Source organism: Perissodus microlepis, chromosome 18, assembly GCF_051167445.1.
Source record: "Perissodus microlepis isolate ML-2025 ecotype Zambia chromosome 18, ASM5116744v1, whole genome shotgun sequence".
NCBI lineage: Eukaryota > Metazoa > Chordata > Actinopteri > Cichliformes > Cichlidae > Perissodus > Perissodus microlepis.
The window spans coordinates 28902092-28928729 of NC_140478.1; the positions used below are offsets into that span (position 1 = coordinate 28902092).

Consider the following 26638-nt stretch of genomic DNA (forward strand, 5'->3'; position numbering starts at 1 on the left):
ATTACATGGCCAGCTCCGTACTCACGCAGAACTCATGTGTGTGGTGATTGACATGTTTTTGTGAAACCTTAGAAAACATTCATCTTCCTCTATAGCAGCAATTACCTTTATGTGATTTTGTATGATAGGACTCATACAGTAGTCAAGTATTTTAATTCACACCAAGCGTGCTGGATCAGATAGAGATCAGAGCTCTGTGCAGGAAAATTAAGTTCCAACCAAAGTGGAAGCAGATATTAGTACATGGAGCTGTTGTTGCACAGAAGGATGTTGTCATGTTGAAACAGGGAAAAATCTTTTCTATATTTAAAAGAAAAAAGCAAAGTTCAAGTGAAATCCAGACCCTTCCCAATACAGACTGGACTGTCTATATTCATAGTGAACGTAACAGAGAGTAGAAGGTTGTTTATGAAATAAAAGAAACATTCATGTACAGGAAAATGTTGTTGGAAAACAAAGCTCTAAGGCTGAAGTAAGGAAGCGCATGAGAAGCTGAGGGTTTTGTTTTCTATTTGACACTGATGGGTCGCCTAAGCCTGGATGAACCTGCGTCTGGCCAGTCCAGACATTTATAAAATCCTGTGGATTACATGGAGGAAAAAACACATCAGCAGCAACATACTACTCACTTTCCTGACAACATTTCATCCTGTGTAGAGAAATATGATTGTTCCATTACCTAAAGTGTGCTTTGGAAACTGAATTGTTGTTTGTGTGCCATATTGTCAAATCTATCTTCTTTCCATGCTTTCAAAACCCTGGTGTTTATAGCTTGACCGCATGTATTTATTACTTTATTTAAATAAGGGCTTTTAGAGGAGTAGGGGTATAGAGCTTGCTCAAGCTAACAGAGGCCTATGTAATCCTTCAGTTGACCTTAAAGTCACCATGAAATGAAAAGTGACTTTGTAGACTTGTTTGCTACTTTTCCGCTCTTCTACAGTAAATCCCTTATAAGAACACATTGCAAAATATGAGCGTAAGTTTATTTTCATTTTTTTTTGTTATCGCATCAGAAACACATAAAAAGCTGCTTGAGTTCTCTTTCATAGACTGCTTGATTGATCCACTCCTCCATTAGCCCTTCTTCAAAACTTTGCGTAAGCATGATCATAACAAATTAACAAGGCAAGAGGCATGCAGCCGAAATGTTTTTCTTCTCCTGTAGATTAAAGATTGATGGTTTGAACATAAAAAAAAAAACTTTAATTCAAAATTTGAAAGAAAAAAACAGAAATGTTTTGGACCCATTGACACCATGTCCACTTTTACAAATTCTTAAAACATTGTTAAACTTCACTGAGATCATGTTACCTCATGGCTACATTTTACTTCTCTTGTAATCGTTTTTGCCTGTTTCCCGGTAGTTTACCTGTTTAACCCTTGTTTGTGTGATCAAGGTTTGTTTTGGTGTTTTTTAGTAATAATGAACAGGCACTAACAGACTGGAGCCAGCTACCGCACTGAAAGATGCTCCTGCTTTTTCAAAAGCCCCTCCTGCTTGCTTACCAAGGCCTTCTCTTTATGCTGCTGGAAAATCTCCCACATGCTGTCAGTGCAACACAAGAGATGACCGTGGGTGCCTCAAAAGATATTCAAAAGAAAGAAAGAACGAAAGAAAGAAGGAAAAAAGAAAAAAAGGCTGTTGGCTGTTGCTGCCAATAGACGCAGATTGATTTTTGCATAGAAGAAACAAGAAGCTGGGGAGTCTGTGTAATGAGAAATAGCTACCTTTTCTAATCCCATAGGATACCACTGTGATTCTGCAGCATCACTACAAGGTTTCTAATAAATATATCACACCTGTATAACCTTTCTAACACATCGTTTTAGGGCATCTAATGCAGAGGCTCGCATTTCTTTTTTTCATTTTTAACATACATTGTACCTGGTGCAATTTTGAATAGGAATGAAAAGAAAAACTGAACAACTGTCGTCAGGGTCCCAAATGGTGAGGGGTGAGCAAAAACGAAGGTTTAGTTTGTGACATTACTTTGTGTTGCATTGTTTGCTTTACATTCCCATATATGATAGTCTGTTTTGAAGAAGGGTGCTGTGTCACTGTATCCATTTTTTTCCTCAAGAAAGTACAAATCAATAAATTAATGTATGCATCTACATGAGTCTGCAAAGAACCTAAAGTGAGATAGAACTTTAGTCCAGAATACAGTTTCAAGTATATGTACACTCTACTTATATAGGCTATAGAGCACTGGCAACTTTACAGTTCTTTTTTTTTTTTTTACTGTGAAACTACTGAAGAAGAAATACTCTTTAATTTAGAAAAAAATTAAATGAACCTAAAGCAGATAGAGCATGATGATGAAATATTTCTAATCCTGCAGCCAGCTCAGACTTGGATTTAGGTGCAAAAAACTCTCTGGCATGTCAATGATCGAAAGGAATTTTAACACAGTTGTAAGGCACAACAGACCGTTAATCAGTCGCACAACTGTCATGATGATTTTTATTCTTTTTTTTTAAGAAAAAAAAAGATTAATAGTCTGCTATAAAGTAACTTAATCGTTATTTTGACAAAGATTAACATAACAGAGATTATTTAGGCCTATTCGTGTTCAAGCTTTCTCCTACAGTGAAACCATTTTGCAATTTCATGGCAAACATGACAGCAACATAGGTTTAAAAACTGTGTTTTAATATATACATTAATATTGTTTGAAATAAATATTGGGTCAGATTGTGTATGCACTGCTTGAAAGCAAAATTGTACATTTGCATTTTTAATCACAGTTTACCTTTTTGAAATGAGTGCTACATCAAAAAAAAAAAAAGGGGGGGGGGGGGGGGGGGGAATAAAACTAATAGAAACGTGCTCGAAGAGAATTATCTTTTGTCAAATTAATGCGATCTTATACTGACATCTGCTGGAGGTTGTTTGTAACTGCATTAAATATAAATTTGTACTGTATTTGTGTTTTGTTTTTTAAAGTTTAATAAACTTTTAGAGAGCGGAATGACGTTATTTAGATTGTTGTTCTTTACAAATTGTAACAAAATTAAAGTCCCTAATTAGATCGTTTTTAAATGTCCTTCAAAAAAAAAACCTCTAGTCACCGTTTAGTAACTTCGGAGACCTTACATTGCTTAACCAATTATAGCTCCTCTTCTTCAACTTTGACCAATCACAAACAGGGACGCTTCGAGGTGAATGTTCAGCTTTCCGCGTGGTAAAAACTGCTCAGTCGGTAACTGTAGAATTGCAGTGCTGTAGGATCGGTGAAATCGAGCAGAAAACTGTTGTCAGATCTGCGACGCGCGCCGGCGTCGCAGCCATTTTTACGTGTACGTTCCCATTCAACGTCAACGGCAGCGCTACACACGGCATGTGAGGTAGCAGACGGCACAGGATGCTCAGTCAAATAATGACAATTAACCCGTAGGAGTGTGTGTAAGTTTAAAACTGGGCACTTTAAGGGTAGGGGTAGTAACTTAATTTAGTAACAATGTTTCGACAGACGAAGTCAGTGTTCCAGAAACTTCGATACTTAAGGTGAGTTTTCCAAGACGTCCTGAAGCTAACGGTTAATTAGGGAATTTTGTGTGTGTGCTTTGTCGACTCTGTCTAGACAGAAAGACAGTGTTAACCTTGATGTGTAGTTCAAATATTGTTACTTTATATACAATAGTAGAAACAAGACTGATGAAAAAGCTGATGCAATCAATGATGAGAACCTATGGCTTCAGAGTTAGCGTTACTGTTTGTAGCCAGTAATCAGTTATTATTGCTTTAGGAGCTGTAGTAGAGGTTAAATGTCTGCATTTTTGTTCCAGTGACGGGTAACGATAGCTAATTTAGGGTTTGATAAAGGCTTTCTATGAGCCTGCACAGGTGTTGTACCATTTCAAGTCATTCTGAGATTTGTTGTGATTAGTATTTGCCTGTGGTCCCAAATGGAAATTGTCTTACTAGACTTCTTACCTGGGTGGGCATGTCTGAAAAGAAATGGTGGATATGGTCAAAAAGTCTCAAAAAGTGCAATAGTGCTCAGAAGTCTTGAGTCATCCCGCTTTTCTTTATATCACAAAACGGTGTATAACTGAACACAGTAGTGCGATTTTTTTAACCAGGTCTTCCCATTAACACCTGACCTGTCCAGAGGGTCAGTCAATGAGCTCGTCAATAGCTTCAATGCTAACATGTTAAATGTAATGGACACTATTGCTCCCATTAAGGTGAAGGTTATCCCTGGAAGGAAAAAGTCTCCATGGAGAAACTCCACACTAGTGAAAAATGAAAAAAGAGAGTGTAGGAAAGCTGAGCGCAGATGGAGAAAAACAAACCTCCCGGTTCATTATGACATCTATAAAGAGAAACTTCACAATTATAATTTACAACTGAGGAGTGCAAGAAGGTCCTACTTCTCTGACATCATCACTAAAAACAGCCTTAATGCTCGGGTCTTATTTTCTACAGTTGACAGGCTAACAAACCCTCCTGTGTCAGTGGCAGCTGAACTTCATTCGACCATGGCCTGCAATGACTTTGCCAAATTCTTCACAGAAAAAATCCAAAAGATTAGACAAGCAATTGGTACATCAACAGAAGATCCAGAATATGTACTGTGTCCACCGAAAAACTGTTTAAACACCATGAAACAGTTTCACCCTATTAACAGCAAAGACCTGGAGGACATCTTAGGTCAACTGAACTCCTCCTCTTGCTGTTTAGATGTCCTGCCAACACGTTTTTTCAAAAAGGTCTCAAAGACTTTGGAGTCAGACCTGTTACAGATCGTCAACTTTTCTTTAATATCAGGTGTGTTTCCAGAATCACTAAAAACTGCTGTAATAAAACCTATACTGAAAAAGGACAATCTTGACAAGACACAAATGAACAACTACAGGCCGATCTCAAATCTCCCATTTTTAAGTAAGATCATTGAAAAAGCAGTTTCTCAACAGCTCAATTACTTCTTAAAACGGAATAACTGCTATGATGCCTTCCAGTCAGGTTTTAGACAGAACCACAGCACTGAAACTGCTCTGACCAAAGTGTTCAATGACATATGTCTGAATACAGACAGTGGAAAAATGTCAGTCTTAGTTTTACTGGATCTCAGTGCAGCATTTGATACAGTTGACCACAACATATTACTCAAACGACTGGAGAACTGGACAGGTCTTTCAGGAACTGTACTAAACTGGTTCAAAACATACTTAGAAAACAAGAAATACTTTGTATCAATAGGTAACTTCACATCTGAGCAGACAAGTATCACATGTGGAGTTCCCCAAGGTTCCATCTTGGGACCCCTTCTGTTTAACATTTACATGCTCCCACTGGCACAGATTATAAAGAACAACAAAATAAACTATCATAGCTATGCAGATGACACACAAATATATATCACAATGTCACCAGGAGACCAAGGCCCTGTACAGGCTCTTGGTAAATGCATCGAGGAAATTAATGACTGGTTGTGCCACAATTTTCTCCAGCTAAACAAAAACAAAACTGAGGTAATAGTCTTTGGCGCCAAAGAAAAACGATTACAGGTTACCAGAGAACTTCAATCTATACATCTAAAAACCACAAACCAGGCGAGAAACTTGGGTGTAGTGATGGATGCAGACCTAAACTTAGAAAAACACATTAAGACAATAACAAAATCAGCTTACTATCACCTCAAGAATATTTCAAGGATAAAAGATCTGATGTCTCAACAGGACCTGGAAAAACTAGTCCATGCATTCATCTTTAGTAGGCTTGATTACTGTAACAGCATCTTTACAGGTCTACCTAAAAAATCAGTCAGACAACTACAGCTCATTCAGAACTCTGCTGCTCGAGTCCTCACTAAGACCAAAAAAGTGGACCACATCAGTCCAGCTCTGAGGTCTTTACACTGGCTGCCTGTCCGTCAGAGGATAGACTTTAAAGTTCTGATGCTGGTCTATAAAGCTCTGAATGGTTTAGGACCAAAATACATCAGTGACCTCCTGACCCAGTATGAACCTTCCAGATCCCTCAGGTCATCTGGATCCGGTCTTTTATCAGTTCCCAGAGTCAGAACCAGACACGGAGAAGCTGCATTCAGCTTTTATGCTCCTTATATCTGGAACAAACTCCCAGAAAGCCTCAGATCAGCTGAAACACTCAGTTTATTTAAATCCAGGTTGAAGACTCACCTATTCTCAGCTGCATTTGAATAAAGCACCAAATCCACACTTTTAAGCTTAAATTTCAAAACTTACATTTAACTACTGATTCTACTACTGTTCTGATTTTATCTGTTTTGATTTTATATACTGGTTTGTTTGTTTGTTTGTTTGTTTGTTTGCTTGCTTGTTTTAATCAATTTTAAATCATGCTTTTTATTTGTTTTTGTTTCTAATGTCTCTGTAAAGCACTTTGAATCACCTTGTTGTTGAATTGTGCTATACAAATAAACTTGCCTTGCCTTGCCTATAGTTTCCTTCCAAGTAGCTATACCTTCTTGGCATTTTGAATGTTTCTTGAGCAGTAGTTCTCCAGGCTTTCTGACAGTCATTAAAAGTTTTTCTTTGGGCATTGGCTTGTTTATGATTGGCTTTCAGTCCAGTCCTTTAACCTCAACATTTTCAGAGGAACATCATAACTGAAACTTTGGCATCTACTGTAAACCACAATAACCATTATTAAATTATGTGTTATGATTATTTTGTATGATATATTTTATATTCTTTGTAAAAAAAAAAAATACCTACTAAACTTTGCACTCCTTTTTTTCTTTAAGTTTCAATGGACAGCAGCACACATGGAGGCTGAAGAGCACTTCAGCAAGAGAGAGAGCCCTTCAGTACCAACCGGGGCAGAAGATCCACGGCTTTACCGTCAAAGAAGTAGGAACACTTTACATTTTGGCTTGACTCTGTTAGGTGACATTGATGCAGTATAACTAAGTTATGTGGGGTTAGCTTGTAAAATATTTTAAGACGTGTTTCAAAAATGTGGAACTGTTCTCTACAGGTAAATGAGTCATTTACTTATTAAAATGTGAAAGATCTGTTGTGACATTTCTTTTATTGTTGACTGAACTTCCATTTATCTTGCTGTGAGCTTTGATCCTTTATGAACCTGCTCTCAAACCATTTGTGATCAAAGCTACTAATTCTGTTCCTTCCCAGGTTGTAGCGATCCCTGACCTGTTTCTCACAGCAGTGAAGCTGACGCACGATAAAACTGGAGCTCAGTATCTGCATGCAGGACGGGATGACTCCAACAACCTCTTCAGGTTAGCGTTGTGGGGCTTTTTTGTTTGTTTGTTTTGCTCAAGTCACAACAAAACTATATAAAAACAATCTAGCCTTTTAAAAATACTTAAAGTCTCTCTCGCTTAGTGTCCAGTTCAGGACGACCCCCATGGATAGCACAGGGGTACCACACATCCTGGAGCATACAGTGCTGTGTGGATCTGAGAAATATCCCTGCAGAGACCCCTTCTTCAAGATGCTGAATAGGTCGCTGTCCACCTTCATGAATGCATTCACAGGTATGGAAGCATAAGTTGGACTTCAATTGACTGTGTGACCTCCAAGTCCACCAGAGAAAAGCTGTGAAAGCTTGTTCATTAGTCATGTAAATTCTTGCACAGTAATGTGTTTACATTTGGATTTGTTATATTTATTCTTAATTTATGTTATTTATGTTTTTTATATTTACTTATTGCCTTAAGTAATAACAATGAGTGTTTCCATGCACTAAATAAAGTTCATTCTCAGAAGTGCAAGCTAAGTGGTTATTTAATCAAAAACCAGTCATTATTTTATCATTCAGCTTCAAAAGAAAATGAAAGGTATTCTAAATGATTGTTGGTTATTTCTCACATTTCTGATGAGACCTTTCCCATTATTCATAAACAGCCAGTGACTACACCATGTATCCGTTCTCAACCCAAAATGGGAAGGACTTCCAGAATCTTCTATCGGTGTATCTGGATGCAGTTTTTTTTCCTTGTTTACGAGAGCAGGATTTCTGGTGAGTTTAAATCATCGTTACGTATTTACATTTACGAGTGTAACTGCAATTAAGTTTGTACTGAAATCAAGTGCAAAACAGTAAACAAGTTTGATTTTCAGATATGATGCCGTTATTGTGGCACTTCAGTGATGAGAAGTATAGATTGTGTGTCCGATCTGTTCTCTCTGATGAAATGAAGATAGCTGAGGGGTGAACTACAAAGTTAGATTAAAGTGAATCGGCCTCATTAAGCTATTAAAGTCTGAGGTTTCTGTGTCAGTAAAGTGGCGTTATTTATCTGGCTAAATCAGCATGAATCAGCAAGTTTTAGTTTGAAGTCGTCCAGAAGTGCCATGTTTTCAACAATTCTTTTATTTACAGCATGTTTTAGGTACAATGTAGAGTCTGTGCTTGGACAATATGTTTCATATGTACAAGCTGATAAAGTGTACCGTACAAAAATCACTTAAAGAAGTTAAAGAAGGGCAAACTGTATGAGACATTGTTTGATCTGAAGACAAACTGAAGTGATTTGGGCAGCTCCTTTTTTAGACTGTGGGACAGTAAATTTTGATGTTTAAATGTATTCAGTTTAAAGTTTCAGATTTCTTTTGTGCTGTCGACACCTGAGAAATAAAACAGCAGCACGACTTCACTCAGTGTTAAATTTAAAATCTTAATTTTGTCGCTCTATGTGATGAAACCTCTGCAGCAGTAATCTCTTATTCTCTTTACAACAAGGTTACATTTTACTGGTTCTTGGTTCATTATAGATTTTTAATTACCAGTTATCATCATCATCATCATCATCACCTTTCTGGTTGAACTTGGTGTCACTCAGTGATCATTTTGTTCAGTCCTATGTCTCATGAAACCCTAGTTTTTATGTGAGCACAGGCAGAAGCAGAAAGCCCAGCTTCAAAGATAAAACCAATAACCACCAATATAATACCTGTTATCACCGACTGGGGTTTTAGGTTTTTTGTTGAGCCAGCTAAGAAAGCCTGGCTGTCTGATCTGATTGTCTGTGGTTTATTTTCCAGGCAGGAAGGCTGGAGGCTGGAGAATGAAGACCCCACAGATAACAACTCCCCTCTAGTGTTTAAAGGAGTGGTGTTTAATGAAATGAAGGGAGCTTTTGTAAGTTGACACAGCCACAAAGCTTCTAAATGTATAGAATATAATATTTTCATAAATGCTCTTTTTTCCCAACCTCGGGTACTTCTCAGATACAAACTCTCCATCAAATGCAAAGCAAACAACTTTTTTTTTTTTTTTTTTTTCAACTTAATTTTTCATACTTAAGAGAAATACTTTACTTTCATATGACTTTTTTTCTTTCTTTTCACACTTACAGAAGCCTTTAAAGACTGCATAACTTTAAAAAAAAAAAAAAAAAAAAAAAAGCAGGAAAGTAATAAATTCTTCTGAACAGCACTCCTTTTTTTCTTTGTCTAATAAAAATTGTCACTCTGGCACTTTAACTGTGTAAATAAACAGTGTTTAGCCTTGAACTGATAAGATGGTGGATGATAAGAAAACACTGGAGACAGGGTTACACTGTGTCTGTGTGTGGACTCAAAAAAAAAAAAGAGTAAGAAGTATGACTTTGTTCAAAATTAACAGAGTGCCTGCTGCAAACCAACTTTAAGCTTTTTCATTTATAAAAACAGAAAATGTTTGTAATAAATATTTAGTTTAGAATAATGTTTCTTGCTGTGTGTACTTGCAGTCAGACAATGAGCGTCTGTATGCCCAGCACCTCCAGAACAAACTGTATCCTGACCATACCTACTCTGTGGTGTCAGGGGGAGAACCTCTGGCCATTCCTGACCTTACATGGGAGCAACTTAAACAATTCCATGCCACACACTACCATCCCAGCAACGCAAGGTAAATAGGCACATGCATAAATCATCCAGAGTTACTTTAAGATTATGACTAATTATGGTTGAAGCGTTTTGGGGTTATTTTGTCAAATAAATGTGAACTGGGAACATTAGAATATCTTGCCCTATAAACAAATGAGATTTTTATGTTTTTAAATGTTTTCTTACATCTAGGTTCTTCACTTATGGAGATTTGCCTTTAGAACCTCATCTGAAGCAGATTCAAGAAGAAGCTTTGTCCAAGTTTGCCTGCATCGACCCGAAAACAGAAGTTCCTTCTCAGCCACGCTGGACCAGTCCTGTAAGCTCACATTAAGCCTGTCTCTGCTGCAGTGTGTTGGAGTGATAATCTACTTCTCTTACACATGTTCAGTGCTAATTTTGCCTTGAATCAGATAAACAAAGTTCTGTTTCTTTTATCATTTCAAAGAATGCTTTTAGTTGCTACCAAAGTTAGTTGAATATTTGATTTGTGAATATTTGTTTTTCTCCCAGAAAGAGGACCATGTGACTTGCAGTCCTGATCCTCTGGCTCCAGATCCAAACAAGCAGAACACAGTGTGTGTGAGCTATCTGCTGGGAGAGTAAGATTATATCATTTATTTCCTGCTGTGTCCTGTAGAGATATCTGCTAAAAATCAGTTCAACATGAGATGTAACCCCACATACTTCTTCCTCTTTTAGAGTTGATCTTTTCTTTTCTTTCTTTTTTTTAAACTTCAATTAGGTTGTTTTATATAGTCCTTTTTGTAGATAATTTTTCAAGAGCCATTTTAACCCATAAGAACCCACTGTGACACAGTGCTTCACACATTAAGGAAAGTTCCTGTTAAAGTTTCAACATTGACTCTCCCATAGTGTTCCTGACAGTAAAAATGGGTGTTTTTTCTTATTGTTGTTTCTCTCTTTAGCATCACTGATGCATTTGAAGGACTCACTCTCAGCCTGCTGTCTTCTCTGATGATCTCTGGGCCAAACTCTCCCTTCTACAAATCTCTCATCGAACCCAAACTGGGAACAGACTTCTCTTCTGTTATTGGGTATGTGTGCAGGCGTTCTAACATCCACATCAAACCTTTAATTTCACCAGTTTTGTTGGAAGTTTAATAACTGATGCATACAGTTTGGGTCTGTATACCTACTTACTCTTCACAAATTCTCTTACCACTTGTTACGCAAGAATTCCAATTAAGCATCCATAACCTGCATGTACTTGTGGAGTATTGATACAAGTGTTGCATCCTGCAGATATGATGGCAGCACCAAAGAGGCGTCGTTCAGTATCGGATTGCAGGGAGTTGATGAGGAGGATATAGAGAGGGTGAAGCAGATCATCAGCCAAACCATCGATAAAATTATAGAGTAAGTTCCCTGATCAAGTCTGCTCTCTTGTCAAACTTTCCTTCTTTGGCGTAACAAACTAAAGCCTATACAGCAACTGTTATCTTGCACTTTATGTAGCAGATTTAAAAAATGTAGGAAAACAAATAAAACATTGTATGCTGGAAAATCTGTCAATTTTTTACTGGGCAAAATAAAAGTCATCTGACTTTCTAATGTTTTTGTTTTGTTTTGTTTTTTGAGTGTTCACAAATTGGTTAAGCATTTAGTTCCATTGGTGAGCAGTGAGAGGAGGCACAGCTTTGCCACTTATAAGTTACAATTTACAAAATATGACAGACTTGTTGTATTTACTGAAAAACCAATATTTCTGTAACATTTATGCCTCAGGACTTTTACTTTCTCTGCACAGAGTGAGCGACAGAATACAGCAGGATCTTTACTGTAGGGTTTAAAGCATGTACGACTTAAGATTTAATTGTTGAAAAAAGCTAAAACAGGAAGGAAGGATGAAGCCAAAGAATAATTTTCACACTTGTCATTTAACAAAGGAATGGCTTTGAGGAGAGAAGGATTGAGGCTCTTATCCATAAGCTTGAGATCCAGATTAAACATCAGACCACAAACTTCGGCCTGTCTCTGGCCTCGGTGAGTTTACTGTTGTTTATCTGTGACCTTTATTTTGTTACATACCGCCTACGTCCAAGTATGGCTTTGCAGTGCTGTTTTTATTAGTGTGTGTGTTCATTTTGCATAAAACCTCACATTGAATGTTTGTTTCCCCTGTTTTTTTGTTTAATATCTGTACAAATCAAGAATGTGAATTTAACTGTTGTTATTTTTTGGGAGGCTGTCTTTGGTACAGTGTTTAAGAGTTTTATATGTTATAAGGTGTAAATAATCCTAGTAAATTCCTCACCAAAACCTTTATTCATCTTACGTTATTAGTACATAGCTTCATCGTGGAACCATGATGGGGACCCGGTGGAGCTGCTGCGAATCAGCGACAGTGTTGCCAAGTTCAGACAAGCCCTGAAGGAAAACCCTCGCTTTCTCCAGGAGAAAGTCAGGCAATACTTTAAGGTGATTTAAGCACAAAGTGTTTGAAATATTTTTTGTTTGTATGTCTTCATTAAATTATGTTACTTACAGGTTCAGGGCTTTACTATTTAACATTGTTGGGAAGATAAATTGCACAGTTACAGGCTGAGAGTATAATGAAATTCTTTTTTTCATAGTTGACAGTAGGGATGGGTATCGTTTAGGTTTTATCCGATACCGGTGCCAAACTGGTACTTTTGAAACGGTGCCGGTGCTTAAACGGTGCTCAAACCGGTGCGTAAAGAATGGAGAACACCAACTTTGTCCAAAAACCTCTCATGTTCAGCTGTTTTTTTTGTAAAAAGATAACAATGTTAGCCTTTTCTGCAGCTATGGGGCATATATGGTATCACTCTTGGCTGGAAGCAGTGCTTAAACAATGGAAAAAACACAAACTTTATCCAAAAACCTCTCATGTTTAACTGTTTTCCACTTTTTCTTTGGTCATTTTAGCCTTTTTGGTCAGGGTGAAGGGAGTATCTGCCATCAAACAAGAAGACAGCCGCATGTAACTATGACTGTGTTTGCTAGTTCACCTTACATGCATTAATGTAATAACGTGGTGAGCCTACTCAACGTAAATTACACACGAACAACATTAAGCTACTCACGCAGAGAAGAACGGCTGCTGCTGCCATCATCATCCGTCATCATTTCTGCTACACTGGCAGGGCTACGGGCCAGGACTCTATTCTTCGGGTTTTTGGGGGATGTTGCTCCTGGTCCGATAACTGGCAACCCACCCGCAGTAGATGTGCACGGTGTGAGGTCTCGCAGCAAGCTATCAAATACGGCACATTTCTCGGCTTTTAAAAAAAACGCTATGCGTCGCCAGGTGTTTCATCGGATTTGAGGTGTTACCTCCTTTGACAGTATCACAGTATCAGCTTAAAGCACTTGTTGCAGGCTGCTGAGTTTGCATATTTTGCTGTGAAGTACAGCCATACATTTGACCGGTCCTCCTTGGGCATTTTTAATCTGTAGCTCTGCTCTAAAAGAACGTACGTACCTGGACCCGCCTACTATCCTCGGAAACGTAAAATGATTGGCTAGAATCTAAAGTGTATCACAGCTCAGGAAAAAAAAGCACCGAAATGTGCGCTGCTTTTCGGTCTGGTTACTACCGTTTATGTCAGAACCGGTGCCATCATGGCACCGGATACCAGTACCCATCCCTAGTTGACAGTTTATTTCTTATGTTGTAGTATCAAAAAACATTTCCTGAGTCCTTTCGTGAAACAAATGAAAAAACATATAACATAAATAAATAAATAAATGTTTTAACAAGGATAGTGCAGAGCAGGTATTTGCTAACAAAGGATGCCACCTCGGATTAATTGTCATTGACTGGCCTTTAGGAGAACACACACCGACTGACTCTGTCAATGAGCCCAGAGGAGTCCTACCTGGAGAAACAGGCCAAAGCTGAGGAGGAGAAACTTCAGAAGAAGATCGAGGTTCTGTCTGACAGCGACAGAAAGCAGATCTATGAGAAAGGTAACATTTGAACAGCCAGAAGATTGATCACTCGTGGGTGTAATCTGTTAAACTGAATATTACTGACCTGAAGCATTGTATATTAAGACAGGTCTGCATTCAGTAGATGTTAGTATAATGTGATTTTTCTTCTCGGAAAGGTCTGGAGCTGCTGGCTGCTCAGAGTCAAACCCAGGATGTCTCCTGCCTGCCAGCACTCAAAGTGTCCGACATCGAGCCAACAACACCCATCACTCCTGTTCAAATAAGCACTGCAGGTGTGAGTCTACGCTGATTTACAAAGAGCGTGTGATGAAAACTGTTGTCTTATATAAACTGTATATAGAGCACTTTCTCATTCTTCATAGGAGGCGTTCCGGTCCAGTACTGTGAGCAGCCCACCAATGGTTTGGTGTACTTCAGAGCTTTGTGTAATCTCAACACCCTTCCAGAGGACCTCAGGGTTTTCGTCCCGCTCTTCTGCAGTGTTATTACCAAGTGAGTAACCTGTTGGTCTGCAAGACCAGAACAAGATGAATCTGAAATGCGGTGCTTACTAGCAAGGATTAGCGCTCAGGAGTACTGGTAAATGTCTCTTCCTGCTGAAACATCATTCTTTAAATACTTTTAAATATTTCCAAATGAAATACTTATCAAGTTTGCTGGATTAGTTTGTGCTGATTAATACTACAGACTGAAGCTGATCTTTGAATTTTTTTTCAGCTTTGAATATTTATTTTATTTTCAAATCTTATTTTAAAACCAGTTTAGCACTGAGCTGGTAATCTCTTCTGGGTTTTCTGGTTTGCCTGTTAATATTTGGTGTTGACTCATGTGAACACAGTCTTTTGGGACCTTAATAAGATAAGTGTGCTGTGGCGTAATCACAGTGGAAAACATAAAAAAAGATTAGGTTGTTGAAAAAAATTATCAGACTGTGATGCAATGCCAAATGGATTGCACAATGGAGTATTAAAGATTTTTCAAATGTCTGTTTGTGTGTCTGCATATGTTTGTCTGTTTAATTAGGATGGGCTGTGGAGCTCTGGACTATAGGCAGCAGGCCCAGCAGATGGAGCTGAGGACAGGGGGCATGTCTGTTTCCACTCAGGTCATCACTGACTGCAACGAGCTGGATACATATGAGCAGGTCAGTGCCAGCTAAGTGTGTTTTAAGCCAATAACACCTTTCTATCTGTGATCATTTCTGTGTGCAAAATGCAAAACAGACAGTAGCTTTCAGCTTGATTCCTTGTGTTTTTACACAGTGCACAGTGGCATGAACTGAATCTGTTGGCCTCTCTGAAAAGAAATAACAAATGAAAAATAATAATAAATAATCAAATAATTCAAATAAATAAATCAAATAAATAAGGATAGAATTAAACTTTAGACCAAGACTTTATCTCTAAAGACACTTCAGTGAGCTCTTAGCACTTCCTTGCTGTGGTTGAACATCTGGATCTCTACCTTCTGTTTCAGGGTATCCTCTTATCTTCTTCGTGCTTGGAGAGGAATCTTCCTCACATGTTTCAGTTGTGGAGCGACATATTCAACAGGTAACTCCTCCCAGCTATTTACATTTTCCACTGCTAGCGACACCAACAGATAGAACTGTCAGTTAATGGGTCTTATTTTGTCGTTTAGTCCTCACTTTGATGACGAGGAGCGCCTGAGGGTCCTGGTGATGCAGTCAGCACAGGAGTTGGCCAATAGTATCGCATACTCAGGTCACCTGTATGCTATGACTCGGGCGGGTCGTCACCTCACTCCAGCTGGAGACCTCCAGGAGACTTTTGGTGGGATGGAACAGGTATCTTTGTACATTTTAATAAAGGCTTAACCTTTCAGAAAAACCCAGCTATCCACAAAGCTGCTTTGTTTGTTTTATATTTTCTTCTAATTATCCGGGGCCGGGTTGTGGAGGTAGCAGCCTAGGCAGAGAACCTCAGACCTCCCTCTCCCCGGACACCTCTTCCAGCATGTCCGGGGGAACACCAAGGTGTCCCCAGGCCAGCTGAGAGATATTTCACCAGTGTGTCCCAGTGGGACATAGGTGGTTGAGGCATCTGACTCAGGGAACCACCTCAACTGGCTCCTTTCAATGTGGAAGTGTATTGGCTATAGTCCGAGTCACCCTTCGGAGAAAGTTCATGTCTGCCGCTTGTATTTGCAATCTTGCTCTTTTGGATATTAGCCAAAGCGCGTGACCATAGGTGAGTGTAGGGATGTAGATCAACCAGTAAATTAAGAGCTTTGCTTTTATGTTCAGCTCTCTTCACCTCGACTGACCGGTACTGTGTCCACATCACTAAGTACTTACTAAGTACTGCCTCCAAAGTCCCACGGGCTAACAAAGCCAGATAGGATTCCTTCTTCAGCCTAATGGTTCCCTCCACCTCAGGTGTCCACCATCTGGTTCGGGGGTTACCACAACCAGAGGCACCAACCACCTTGCAGCTGCAGCTCAGTGCAATGGACCATGTTCAGGCAATCATCAGCCTGTGGACTACAGATGACAGTCAGGACCTATTTCCTGTCTTGAAGGCGCCAGGAACAAATCCTCTCATCCACCAGAAAAAACCCCAACATATTGGCAGCAAGCTGAGGGGATACTTAGATACCCACCCCAGCTTACCGCCTCTCACCAAGGGCAACTCCAGACTCAGACAGATTCAAGCCACTCTCCAGGAGACTGGTTCAACACCAAGCCATGCATTTTCGGGCCCAGGCCTCATGAACTAAGTCCCAGCAACTAGGCGCTCGCCCTCAGGCACGCTCCCCGGGCCTGGCTCCAAACTCCATCCAATAGTGTCATGTGTCAAAGAAAATGTACTGTATGTTTAAAATCACTATTCATGTTACTTTCAATTTCTGCAACAAAGGGTAGAGATGTGATGGTGTCAATACTTTGGAACCAATACTTCATCTTCTAACAACAGGTTACGTTTATGAAGAGAACAGCTGCGATGGCAGACCTCAGCCAAATCATCCGAACGTTACCCAGGCTCAAAATACACCTTTTCAACCCAAACAACATGAGGTGGGTCTATAATACACCTGCTATATGTAGACTTTATCTTTATTTCACTGTAATTAGTGAACTATAAAATAGTGAAATATCAGGCACTCAACGCTTCTTATTTTAAATGTGTCCATATAGATGTGCAATCAACTCAACTCCAGAGAAAGTATCTGATGCAGCAGCACACTTGGAGGGTTTTATAAAGGATGTGGCTAAGAACAGAAAGGAACGCAAACCTGTCAGACCAAATATTATTGAGGTGAAGTTGAACAGGAAAAAAAAAAAAATGTGTAAATGAATTCATTCATTGTTCTGATCAATCCAATTTAAAAAAAAAAAAAAAAAAAAAATCTTTGTGTTTATTGCAGAAGCCGATAAACCCTCTGGATGACAATGGCCCACGAAGAAAACTAATATCAGTAGGTTCAATTGTTACATTTTTCTTTATTTCTTTCTTAATCCACTGATCAATTTTTGAAGAATTGTTTTGTTACAATTAACATCTTCATAATTCAATAAGTAATCCATTTCTGATTTAGAATTAAATTAATTTGCGGTTTTACATTTTTCAGGAGCCAACCTTCCATCCATGTCCAATGAAGACTTTCTTTCAGATGCCTTTCCCTGTCAACTTTGTCAGTGAGAGTATTCGCGCAGTGCCCTTCTCCCACAAGGACTATGCCAGGTAACGACATCATTACATCCTGCTAGCAGCAGGTAAATAACTGTAACACAGTTTATGGCGGCTTTAGTGTGTTCTTTTACTTAATTTTACTGAAAATGTGTTGCATTTTTTTTCTCAGTTATGCATTTGTAATAACTGCATGCAGTAAACACTTTCTCTTTACTCGTTCATTAGTTTGTGCATCTTAGCCAGGATGATGACAGCAAAATTTCTTCATGGAGAGATCCGTGAGAAAGGCGGAGCTTATGGAGGCGGGGCCAAGATAGGAGGAGGCCTGTTCACCTTTTACTCTTACAGGTGGGTAGAAGTTCAATACAAAGGTTTACTCTGTATCAATAGGGAAGGAAGGCAGGAAACATTGAAAGTTTAAACTATGATAAGAATTTCGGAGAGTTTTGACCTCATGTGTTGTCTCTTCTGTGTCCAAGGGATCCAAACACAGTGCAGACATTATCTGCTTTTGGTAACGGTATCGAGTGGGCAAAGTCAGGAAAGTTCACCCAGCAAGACATCGACGAAGCCAAACTGTCAGTCTTCTCAGCGGTGGACTCACCTGTGGCCCCTGCAGACAAAGGTGAGGTGCCATCTGAGTGATGAGAGGTTCCCTGAAAGCAGCTGCCTGGATCAGTTTACATCAAACATTTAAAGGATTTTAACACATTCTGTCCTTGCATGATAACGAATCTGTAAATATTCAAAAAGGTTTCATAATAGAGTAAATTTTGTGTGTGTTTATGCATCTGTACAGAACTTTGCATTCAGACTCTCACAGCCAGTGTGGTGCACATGCTACCTTCCCCCATCTTTAACTATTTTGCATCATTTTAGACTTGAAGTAATAATATAGAGTCGAATTTATAGAGCGAATGGATCCCTTAGCTGAAGCTGTAATTTCAGCATTCTTTATGTTCTGATGTAAAGCTTGTGACTCTGTCTTTGGTGCAGGCATGGGTCAGTTCCTCAGTGGGGTCACGGACGAGATGAAGCAGAGTCACAGACAAAGACTCTTTGCTGTTGACCATAAAAACCTAGTGGATGTGGCTGAAAGGTAAAACTGACCAATCCTGCAAAATGCAATTTGTCAAGATGCTGCTGTTGATTTACAACAAGTAGAGCTTTCTTATGCCCACAAAATAATCCCTCGTTTTTTTTCTGCAGGTACCTCAGTGCTGGTCAGAAGACGTGTGGCGTTGCCATTCTGGGCCCGGAGAATGACGTTATTAAAAAAGATCCTTCGTGGATTATAAAATAGGACTGTCAGTAGATATTTTCAAAGTGGTCATCCAAAGAACAAGTGTTATCTCAGAAATGTTTTAAATGGTGGCAAAAAGAAAGCTGAACCGCACAAAAGAAAGAGGAAGAAAGTTACCTAATCAGTGTCTGCCATTTGAAATATTTGTATGACTGCCTATTCATATTCTGTTATGTACATATTAGAATTAAATGCTGCATCATGACATTGGAATACAAAATCTGTCATTGGTGAGTCATTAAAACACTTTATTCATGGGGGAAAGAAATTAGTTTCCCCAAATATTGACTTAATTGGTCCAGTTTTTAAGATATTTGTGTAATATTTCTGCCTGGGCTCAAATACTTTAAACAGTAGGCAGTGGGCAGCACGGTGGTTAGCACTGTTGCCGCACAGCAAGAAGGTCCTGCGTTCAATTCCACCATCAGGCCGGGGTCTTTCTGTGTGGAGTTTGCATGTTCTCCCCGTGTCTGCGTGGGTTCCCTCCGGGTACTCCGGCTTCCTCCCACCGTCCAAAGACATGCAGCTTGTGGGGATAGGTTAATTGGATAATCCAAATTGCCACTAGGTGTGAGTGTGAATGGTTGTCTGTCGTTGTGTGTTAGCCCTGCGACAGACTGGCGACCTGTCCAGGGTGTACCCCGTCTCTCGCCCTATGACAGCTGGGATAGGCTCCAGCACCCCCCGCGACCCTGAAAAGGATAAGCGGAAGCGAATGGATGGTGTCTTTCCACAATCAGTGTCCCCATTGTCCTGGTAATTTACTGTTTTTTACAGAATTACTTCCTGCCAGAGTACTTAAACCAAAGTAAATCTCATGGTTCTGCTAGTTACCAAGATGGCTGCAGATATTTTGAAGCCCCTGTCTAAATGAATGGATAGAAGTTATACTGGTGTCTGTGTGAAGTTGCACAACATTACGGTTTAATTTATGACCTCAATCCAACAATCAACATCTCAGGCTCCTCTCATCAAACAAATACAAAGAGCCAACCACATAAAAGTGAGATACAATAACACAAAACAGTTACAGTTTCAACACAATAAATGCTTTATTACTCTGTGAAAGAACACGTCACACTGCCAGCACATAAATGTTGCGTAGTCTTAGACGCTCTCCGTCTCACTGAGGAGCTACAGCAACAGCCAATTGGACCCTACTTACAGATAACCACTACAAGATGCCAGACACAACGCCCAGGGTGGATACAAAAAGCAAAGGCAACAACACAACACACACACAATTAGCAGGTGACAGGACACACAACGAGCTTGTCCCAAAACCCCCAGAAGAAAAACATCCTTCAAGTTTCAACATTTTATAATCAACCTGGCCAACACTTTGAAGTGCGGCACTGAAAGCATGTGATCCTCGTGAAATATATTCTCTCTGTATAAGCAGCTTTAGGGGGTCATATTAAATATGGGGCTCAAAGTGCAGTACAAGGTAAAGGTGACAAAAGCCGGATTTCAGCCAAGCTGTGTTTACACAACATTTGCTCAGCTACATATCTTCAAGTAATAAAATTAGATATAGCTACACTTTAGGGGATAAAATCTAAATACTTATACAGTACATAATGAACAGGGTCCATAATAATGAACAGGGTCCATATATGTGTGTTTACTTTATAATACTTTTAGGGATCTATAAAATAAAATATTAGCGCTGCTAGGAAGTTCATACTACTTAATAAAATCTCAAATCCCATGACCCATAATATAGAATCCCCTCTGAAAAGTGCCGTGACTTTACCATTCAATAGAGCTTTTAAAATAACCTATCTTTTATAATCTACCTTAACGTATTTGCAGTCAGTCAGCAGCTGATCAGTCAGTGAGTGAGTAGCCGTCACTGTTTTGTGAAGCTGTTGTCCTGTTGGAGTGAAGCTCTGCGTGTGGAAGTGAGGCGGTTCAGATGGCCGTTGAGGTGTTGCTGTCTTTGGGTCGGACCCGCGTCACGTGTTCCAGCTGCCCGGAGTCAGACACGTCATAGCTTGTCTTATACTTGGCCAGGATTTTCATTAGAGGACGGAGCTTCAGCCACCACTGCTCCTTAGGGATCCTGTGACTGAAAGTAGAGAATAGACGAATGTTCTCTACACTATTTCTTAACCACAGAGATCTTTAAAGCAAGATTAAAACAAAAGGCCTGGGACCGCTGCTTCAGAGAATTTTAGAGGAATTGGGTCAGAATATTTTCCAGGTTTGTTCTTAATAATCTGGTTCAGATGCATTAGCACTACTTTTTGTTTTTAACTATGTTAAAGATCTGCAAATGGTCCTCTAAAACATTTTTCCTCTCACACAGTAAGTAAGCTCAGCTTGTGAGCTTACTTACTCAGGGTTGTGAGCTGCACTGCTACAGATATTAAACAATCTTCTTACACAAAGTCTGTCTCGTCCCGGAGCTGCGCCACAGGCTGAAAGACCAGAGTTCTGCGACGCATCCCCAGCAGGCATGCGGTCTCCTCCGAGTTCGCAAACACTCTCCCTGCAATGAAGAGAAGCTTCAGCTTTTGTAACTGAGGCAAAGCAATTTCACACCTAAATGTTCTGCATCCTCGCTGGAATCGAGTGTCACATTTATGTGCTTGCCTCCTTTGTAGGACTCCTTGAGTGTCCGGGTGATCCACTGCATGGCTTTGGCTGCAATTTTGGTACCAAAGTTTCTGTCAAAGGGAGATGGAGCTCCTCCCTGACATGGAAAAAAAAGTCATATTTATTCAAAATAAGGACATTACATATAAAATATCACAAGTCTAGTATCTAAAATAATGTTAAGTGCACTTTTCTGTTACACTATAACTCTTAATTTTGATCACTTACAATCACTTGTTTAGCAACATAACTCTACACAGTAATGTCTCCAATATCTCTCAGATAGACAGGATGGATGGATAAAGGATAGCAGATATTTTGTGGATTTGGCTCCTTGCATCACAGATTGTCATCATTGCTGATAAACATATCAAGCACAGCATCGCGTTCATTTATTTGTGCACGTGGCCAACCTGCTGCATATGACCGAGGATGTTCTTCCTGCAGTCGAACACTCCTCGCCCTTCCTCAGAGTAAAGCTGGTAGATGAAATCTGTGGTGAAGTTCTCGTTGCAGTTCTCATTTCTAAAACACAGCACAAGGGCAACAGGCCGGTTAAGGGATCGCTTCACCAAATAACAAGTGCTCCCTTAAAAGAAGATGCTCTAAATAATGCCTGAACCCATTTATCAACTAACAGAGGACACAGAGTCACCAGGCTGCTAAGTCTCCACACACCAGCGTTCATATACCCTTCATCCAGGCTCTGCTTTTCACTGCATGCATGCATAGAGATGCTGTGATGCACCACTATGTTTGAGGGCATCTTAAAATAATGAAATTATGCAGGCACACAATGTCACCTGCACTCGGTTCAAAATACAACGTTTGTCCTATTTCCACAGACCTCCGTCCTGCTGGGAGCAATTTCCAACAGCATGGTGGTGCAGTGGACTAAAATAACCTCAACAGAGGACATGAAATTAAGTGTAAGGTTAATCAAAAATCGTTTATTTGCCAAAAAGGTTTTATATACATAATTGAGAAACACTTATTTACAAATAGCGCACTGCAGATGACATTTAAAAATAGAGCATTTTGCATTTTTTGTTCATCGCACACGTACGCACAGGTCCATACAACAAATCCCACAGGCTTGTGTAAGGTAATGCATCTATATGTAACTTTAAAGAATGAAAGTGTTTAGCCTCACCTGAGCACCAGTCCCCTCTGGATGCTCGTCTTCATCTTCTCTGTCAGATGCTCCACGTTGGCCTGAAAACACAGAGTCTCTCACATTAAACCTGCAAGAGCAACTCTCACTCTTCAGTCTCTCATTGCAGAGTGAAGAGCTGCAGGTAACATTTACACCACCATGGGGCGCCATATCTTGTCTTTTACCTAGCTGGTGAGCCCAAGAGGGTTAATGCATCAGAAATGCAGGTTTACGACACCACACACATGCGCTTTTTACTGCTTCTCATTGTGATCACTGAAAAAGTGTTGTTGTTTTTTTTACCTTTTCGTGCATTTTTATGGTTGAAATTCTTTGTGACACGTACTAGTTATAGTTCATATGCAAAGGCAGACTTCTAAAAAAAAATAAATTGTGCACTGCGCCCACTTTTTCAAAAGAAAATTAGTTTAACAAAATTTACAGAGCATAAAGAACTCAACATTGTTAGATTAAAATTAAGTAAAACATACACAGACAAAATAAATAAAAAGACAATTAATATTAAAAGTGTATGTAACAAGAACATTGTAAACAATAATAGTCCTGACGTCTCTAATCTCCCTGACCTGATCTGTGTTGATGAGATCTGTCTGTCATTGAATGACTGATGCAGCTCAGAGGTTATTAATAAGTTGCTTCATGTGCACTGCTATAATCTGGGTCACCTGCACAGCCCTGAAACATCCAGGCAGAGGCACTGATTGACTAACGGAAGCTTCTGCACTGCACTGCGATCAGTCTGCTCCACTACTGCTAAGGATGGAAATGTGCAATGTAGTAAAAGGTATTAGGCTCATTTCCAGCTCTATATTACTTATTCTGAGCTCTTGATTCATAATCCAGTTCAGGGTTGGCTGGAAGTCTGTGTTAGCCCTGCAACAGAAGAAAGTGGACGGATGCCCTGATTTTTCAAAACAAGACATTTTTTAGCCAACTTTCTTCTAACTGGCTGCCTGTCGTAGACAGAAAGCTTGAACATTATGTGGGTGGGGCTCACAGTTGTGTGGCTGAGATGACCATATTAGGAATTTCTGTTCTTATTGACATCATACAGAGCCCAAAAATAAAAAAGCCATGTGAAATGGAGGATTAGGAGCAGTTTGAATCCTGAATGTTTATGCTGTTGCCCTCATAAATGTTGTTACCAATAAAATCCAGTCATGAAACATACAAAAAATAAATTAAATGGAACTCAAAAAGGACTTGACAGGAATCATGGCTATAAGAGTCATCGAGAGAGTAAAAGGTCTTGGTATTTTCTGATGATGAGAGGAGACATAAAAATAAGGCATTTTCTGTTGGATACAGACTTTTTCTCTCTAACCTGAAGGTCACGGATGTCAAATGGCTCCTCGTAGATGTAGACAGTGTCGGCGCCTGCAGCCAGACCACCCACAGTGGCCAGGTAGCCACAGTAGCCCCCCATTGTCTCAATGATGAACACTCGCCGCTTGGTGCCACTAGCTGACTGTTTGATGCGATCACACGTCTGATTCACACACACATAAAACATTATACAATCATTAAACAAGAAAAATATGTTCACGCGGAGAGCATGCAAATGCAAAACACACTGTACACACAAGTAGAGCTGACAGGAATATTTTATTTATCCTGATAATATAAGAAGGATTTGTGTGAAACATCTAAGCTTTTTGATTGTGGGTGAAAACTGGTAAATATGTCATCACTTTGTAAAATAAAATTAAAAAGAAAAGAAATCTGCATCAGTTCTACTTTAAAGTACATAAAATAGCTGAGTGTCCTTAGAGATGCACAGATTGACTCAGTAACTCAGTCCAGTCATTTATTTTACAGCCTGTCATACCACACTGAAACTAATTTATCTGATTGTTTAAAGTGGCAGTCGACTGGCTGCATGTGGACAGACCAGGGCATGAGGCTAAAAACGTGCTTATTTCTTCAGACATCTTATCATCAGTTTTGTAAGTGGAGGATTTATTAAATGCAAATATTTTCAGGATGTCCAGAACATTTGCAGCAAAAGAGTTACTCTGCTGTGATTTTATTTCAGGCCTCGCCCAGTTGAGGTGAAACTAGACGGTATGCAAATGACTTTGACACCCCTGATGTAGACGGTCGCGGACTGAGGCTACGTCCACACTAGCCCGGACAGATTTGAAAACGGCGTTTTCGTCTGACAACGCTCTGCGTCCACACTAGCGTTTTCAGTCGTTTTCACAGAGTTCTGCGTCCACATTGAAACGGCCGAAAACGCTTACGTCCCAGTACTGTGCATGCGTGAAACGCAAGAAGATTCGACCTGCCTCATTTCTGCCGCTTATTTACTTTCCATCTCTTTGAAACGTCGCGGCAGAATGTTGACGAAAGCACCGAGTTTTTTAAATGGACTAACAATGAGGTGGAGTTGTTGCTGCGAGTAACACAAAAGTACAAAGTTGAAAAAGCGAGTGAGAGTTAAAGAATTTGAAGAAAAGCTATCTGGAGCATGTACAGACTGACATTAATCTTTAATAGGGCTGTCAAATTCAGAACAAACAAAACAACAGCTGTATAATGCCCTCCGCTATCTTAGTTTAATTGGTCACATGACTGCATCATATGACTAACATGCGTTTTTGCTGTATACTGCAACGCCAAAGCACCGTTTCCAAATGTATGCATTTTCGAGAGTGTTTTCAAACCGCTGCGTTTTCCATCAGCGAAAACGCCTTCTCAGTGTGGACGGGAGGCCAAAACGGAGAAAAACGATGCGCATTGTGTGGACTTAGCCTGAGAGGGTTTTTTTCTTCCCAAGAATAAATAAAGAACAAAGGAGACTGTAAAGAACTGGTAAATTGGCCATCAGAGTCAACCTGTGCGTCCCTTAGTCTAATCAGATGAGTGAAGGCTTCCAGATGAGGACGCTTTCCTATTTACCTTCTCAAAAACACTCTTATTTTAAAGTCTTGTTGGTTGGCTGCACCCATCTGGTACCAAATGCACAAGAGGCCAGAAATAATCAACACAGTCAGTAAAACACAGGAACAGTCACTGACATGCATCGTGCCATCTTAGCTATTCACGCAGAAAGAAAAACATGTACTCACTGACACTCGGGTTTTACTTCTGTTTACTCATTCACCTCTTAAAGTTTTAGTAGATGAATTGGAGTGCATAGTTCAAATGACTGCACCTTGCAGGACTGGATCCAGTTAACCAAGTCTTTGCTGTACTTTCTTTGCCCTCTTTGCCTTGTTTTTGTACATACTGAATAAATAATAAAGCACATTCTCTACATCCTCCTGGATGGTAACGGAAGATAATAAAATCGTCATATTTCAAATACAACAAACCAATATTAATGCACGAGGCACATAAGCAACATCTGCTGTGTGCTGATCGAGCTGTCTTTATTTTAGGATTTGTGTGAACAACAACAGTTTTGACACTTTTAAACCCAATTTTTATTAACGGTAACACTTCAGCATATCTGTAGCTCTTAATATCTCCCCTCATCTCCTTTGCTGGGCCCTTACCTCCACAATGGCGTTGAGGGATGTATCTGCTCCAAGACTGAGGTCAGTGCCAGGCACATTGTTACTAATGGTGGCAGGCAATATGCACATCGGGATGCAAAACTCCTCGTAGTCAGCCCGGGCCACAAACAGCTGCAGAATGGACTCAAAGGCCTGATGACGGTAGCCGTTATATGGAGTTAGACCACTAGGGGGAAGACTACACATCTAAAAATGCCAGTGTGCCCTTTAGTGGCTGCTTCATGGTGCCCAGTGACTCCCTTGTCTTGTATCCTTCATTATCATGATAGCTAAAGCTGTTTGCTAATCAAATGCCAAGTTGCAATATCCCCGTGGATGGATGGATAGTTTATAAAACACCATTGAATGCACTTTTCTGTTTCATACTAGCAGCTTTTTTAAACATAAACAGCCCAGCCCATATTTGTCTGATCTGTCAGGTTTTTATGTTGGAAAGGAGTGTCTGTGATGTAGAGATAAACCCATTACTGCACAGACAATCATCAGCATGAAATCACTAAGGTGTTCCTTCTCATCCTGACAGGAAAAGCTTGTTACCATGAAATTCTGAATAGTTTTAATTTCCCATTTTATGACATATAATTATTTAAAGATGGTCTACTATACACTG

General features: G+C 39.7%; 2 protein-coding genes across 6 annotated transcripts in view; one reads left to right on the plus strand and one right to left on the minus strand.

The window, feature by feature from the left end:
* Window positions 1-3298: 3298 nt before the first annotated feature.
* pitrm1 (pitrilysin metallopeptidase 1) lies at window positions 3299-19022 on the plus strand. Its single transcript, XM_084913506.1, has 27 exons — window positions 3299-3511; window positions 6738-6843; window positions 7129-7235; window positions 7342-7493; window positions 7864-7978; window positions 9004-9100; window positions 9693-9853; window positions 10024-10150; window positions 10345-10433; window positions 10761-10889; window positions 11098-11211; window positions 11742-11838; window positions 12139-12273; window positions 13650-13788; window positions 13929-14045; window positions 14136-14265; window positions 14797-14917; window positions 15250-15326; window positions 15415-15580; window positions 16710-16810; window positions 16931-17051; window positions 17161-17211; window positions 17365-17477; window positions 17652-17774; window positions 17906-18051; window positions 18423-18525; window positions 18636-19022. Exons 1-27 carry the CDS (start codon window positions 3465-3467, stop codon window positions 18727-18729), a joined length of 3078 nt encoding a protein of 1025 aa, XP_084769632.1. The 5' UTR covers window positions 3299-3464; the 3' UTR covers window positions 18730-19022.
* A 734-nt stretch (window positions 19023-19756) lies between these two features.
* Window positions 19757-26638, minus strand: part of pfkpb (phosphofructokinase, platelet b) — a 43765-nt gene continuing 36883 nt past the window's right edge. For 3 of the 5 annotated variants that reach the window (XM_084913510.1, XM_084913508.1, XM_084913511.1), the window contains 7 exons: window positions 26008-26160; window positions 23832-23996; window positions 22484-22545; window positions 21744-21855; window positions 21328-21427; window positions 21118-21223; window positions 19757-20800 (listed from right to left, as the gene is read on the minus strand). In XM_084913510.1, the coding sequence (XP_084769636.1) occupies window positions 20644-20800; window positions 21118-21223; window positions 21328-21427; window positions 21744-21855; window positions 22484-22545; window positions 23832-23996; window positions 26008-26160 (855 nt within the window). In that variant the 3' untranslated portion in view covers window positions 19757-20643. The remainder of the gene's footprint in view (window positions 20801-21117; window positions 21224-21327; window positions 21428-21743; window positions 21856-22483; window positions 22546-23831; window positions 23997-26007; window positions 26161-26638) is intronic. The other 2 variants (XM_084913509.1, XM_084913507.1) reach the window with 1 other exon arrangement.

What these genes read in the sequence shown, in the direction of transcription:
- pitrm1 (XM_084913506.1), top strand. Translation starts at nt 3,465, where the DNA reads ATGTTTCGACAGACGAAGTCAGTGTTCCAGAAACTTCGATACTTAAG. An exon ending in TCGGCCTGTCTCTGGCCTCG is followed by an intron (nt 11,839 to 12,138) that starts GTGAGTTTACTG and finishes TTACGTTATTAG; the next exon opens with TACATAGCTTCATCGTGGAA. An exon ending in AAGTCAGGCAATACTTTAAG is followed by an intron (nt 12,274 to 13,649) that starts GTGATTTAAGCA and finishes ACTGGCCTTTAG; the next exon opens with GAGAACACACACCGACTGAC.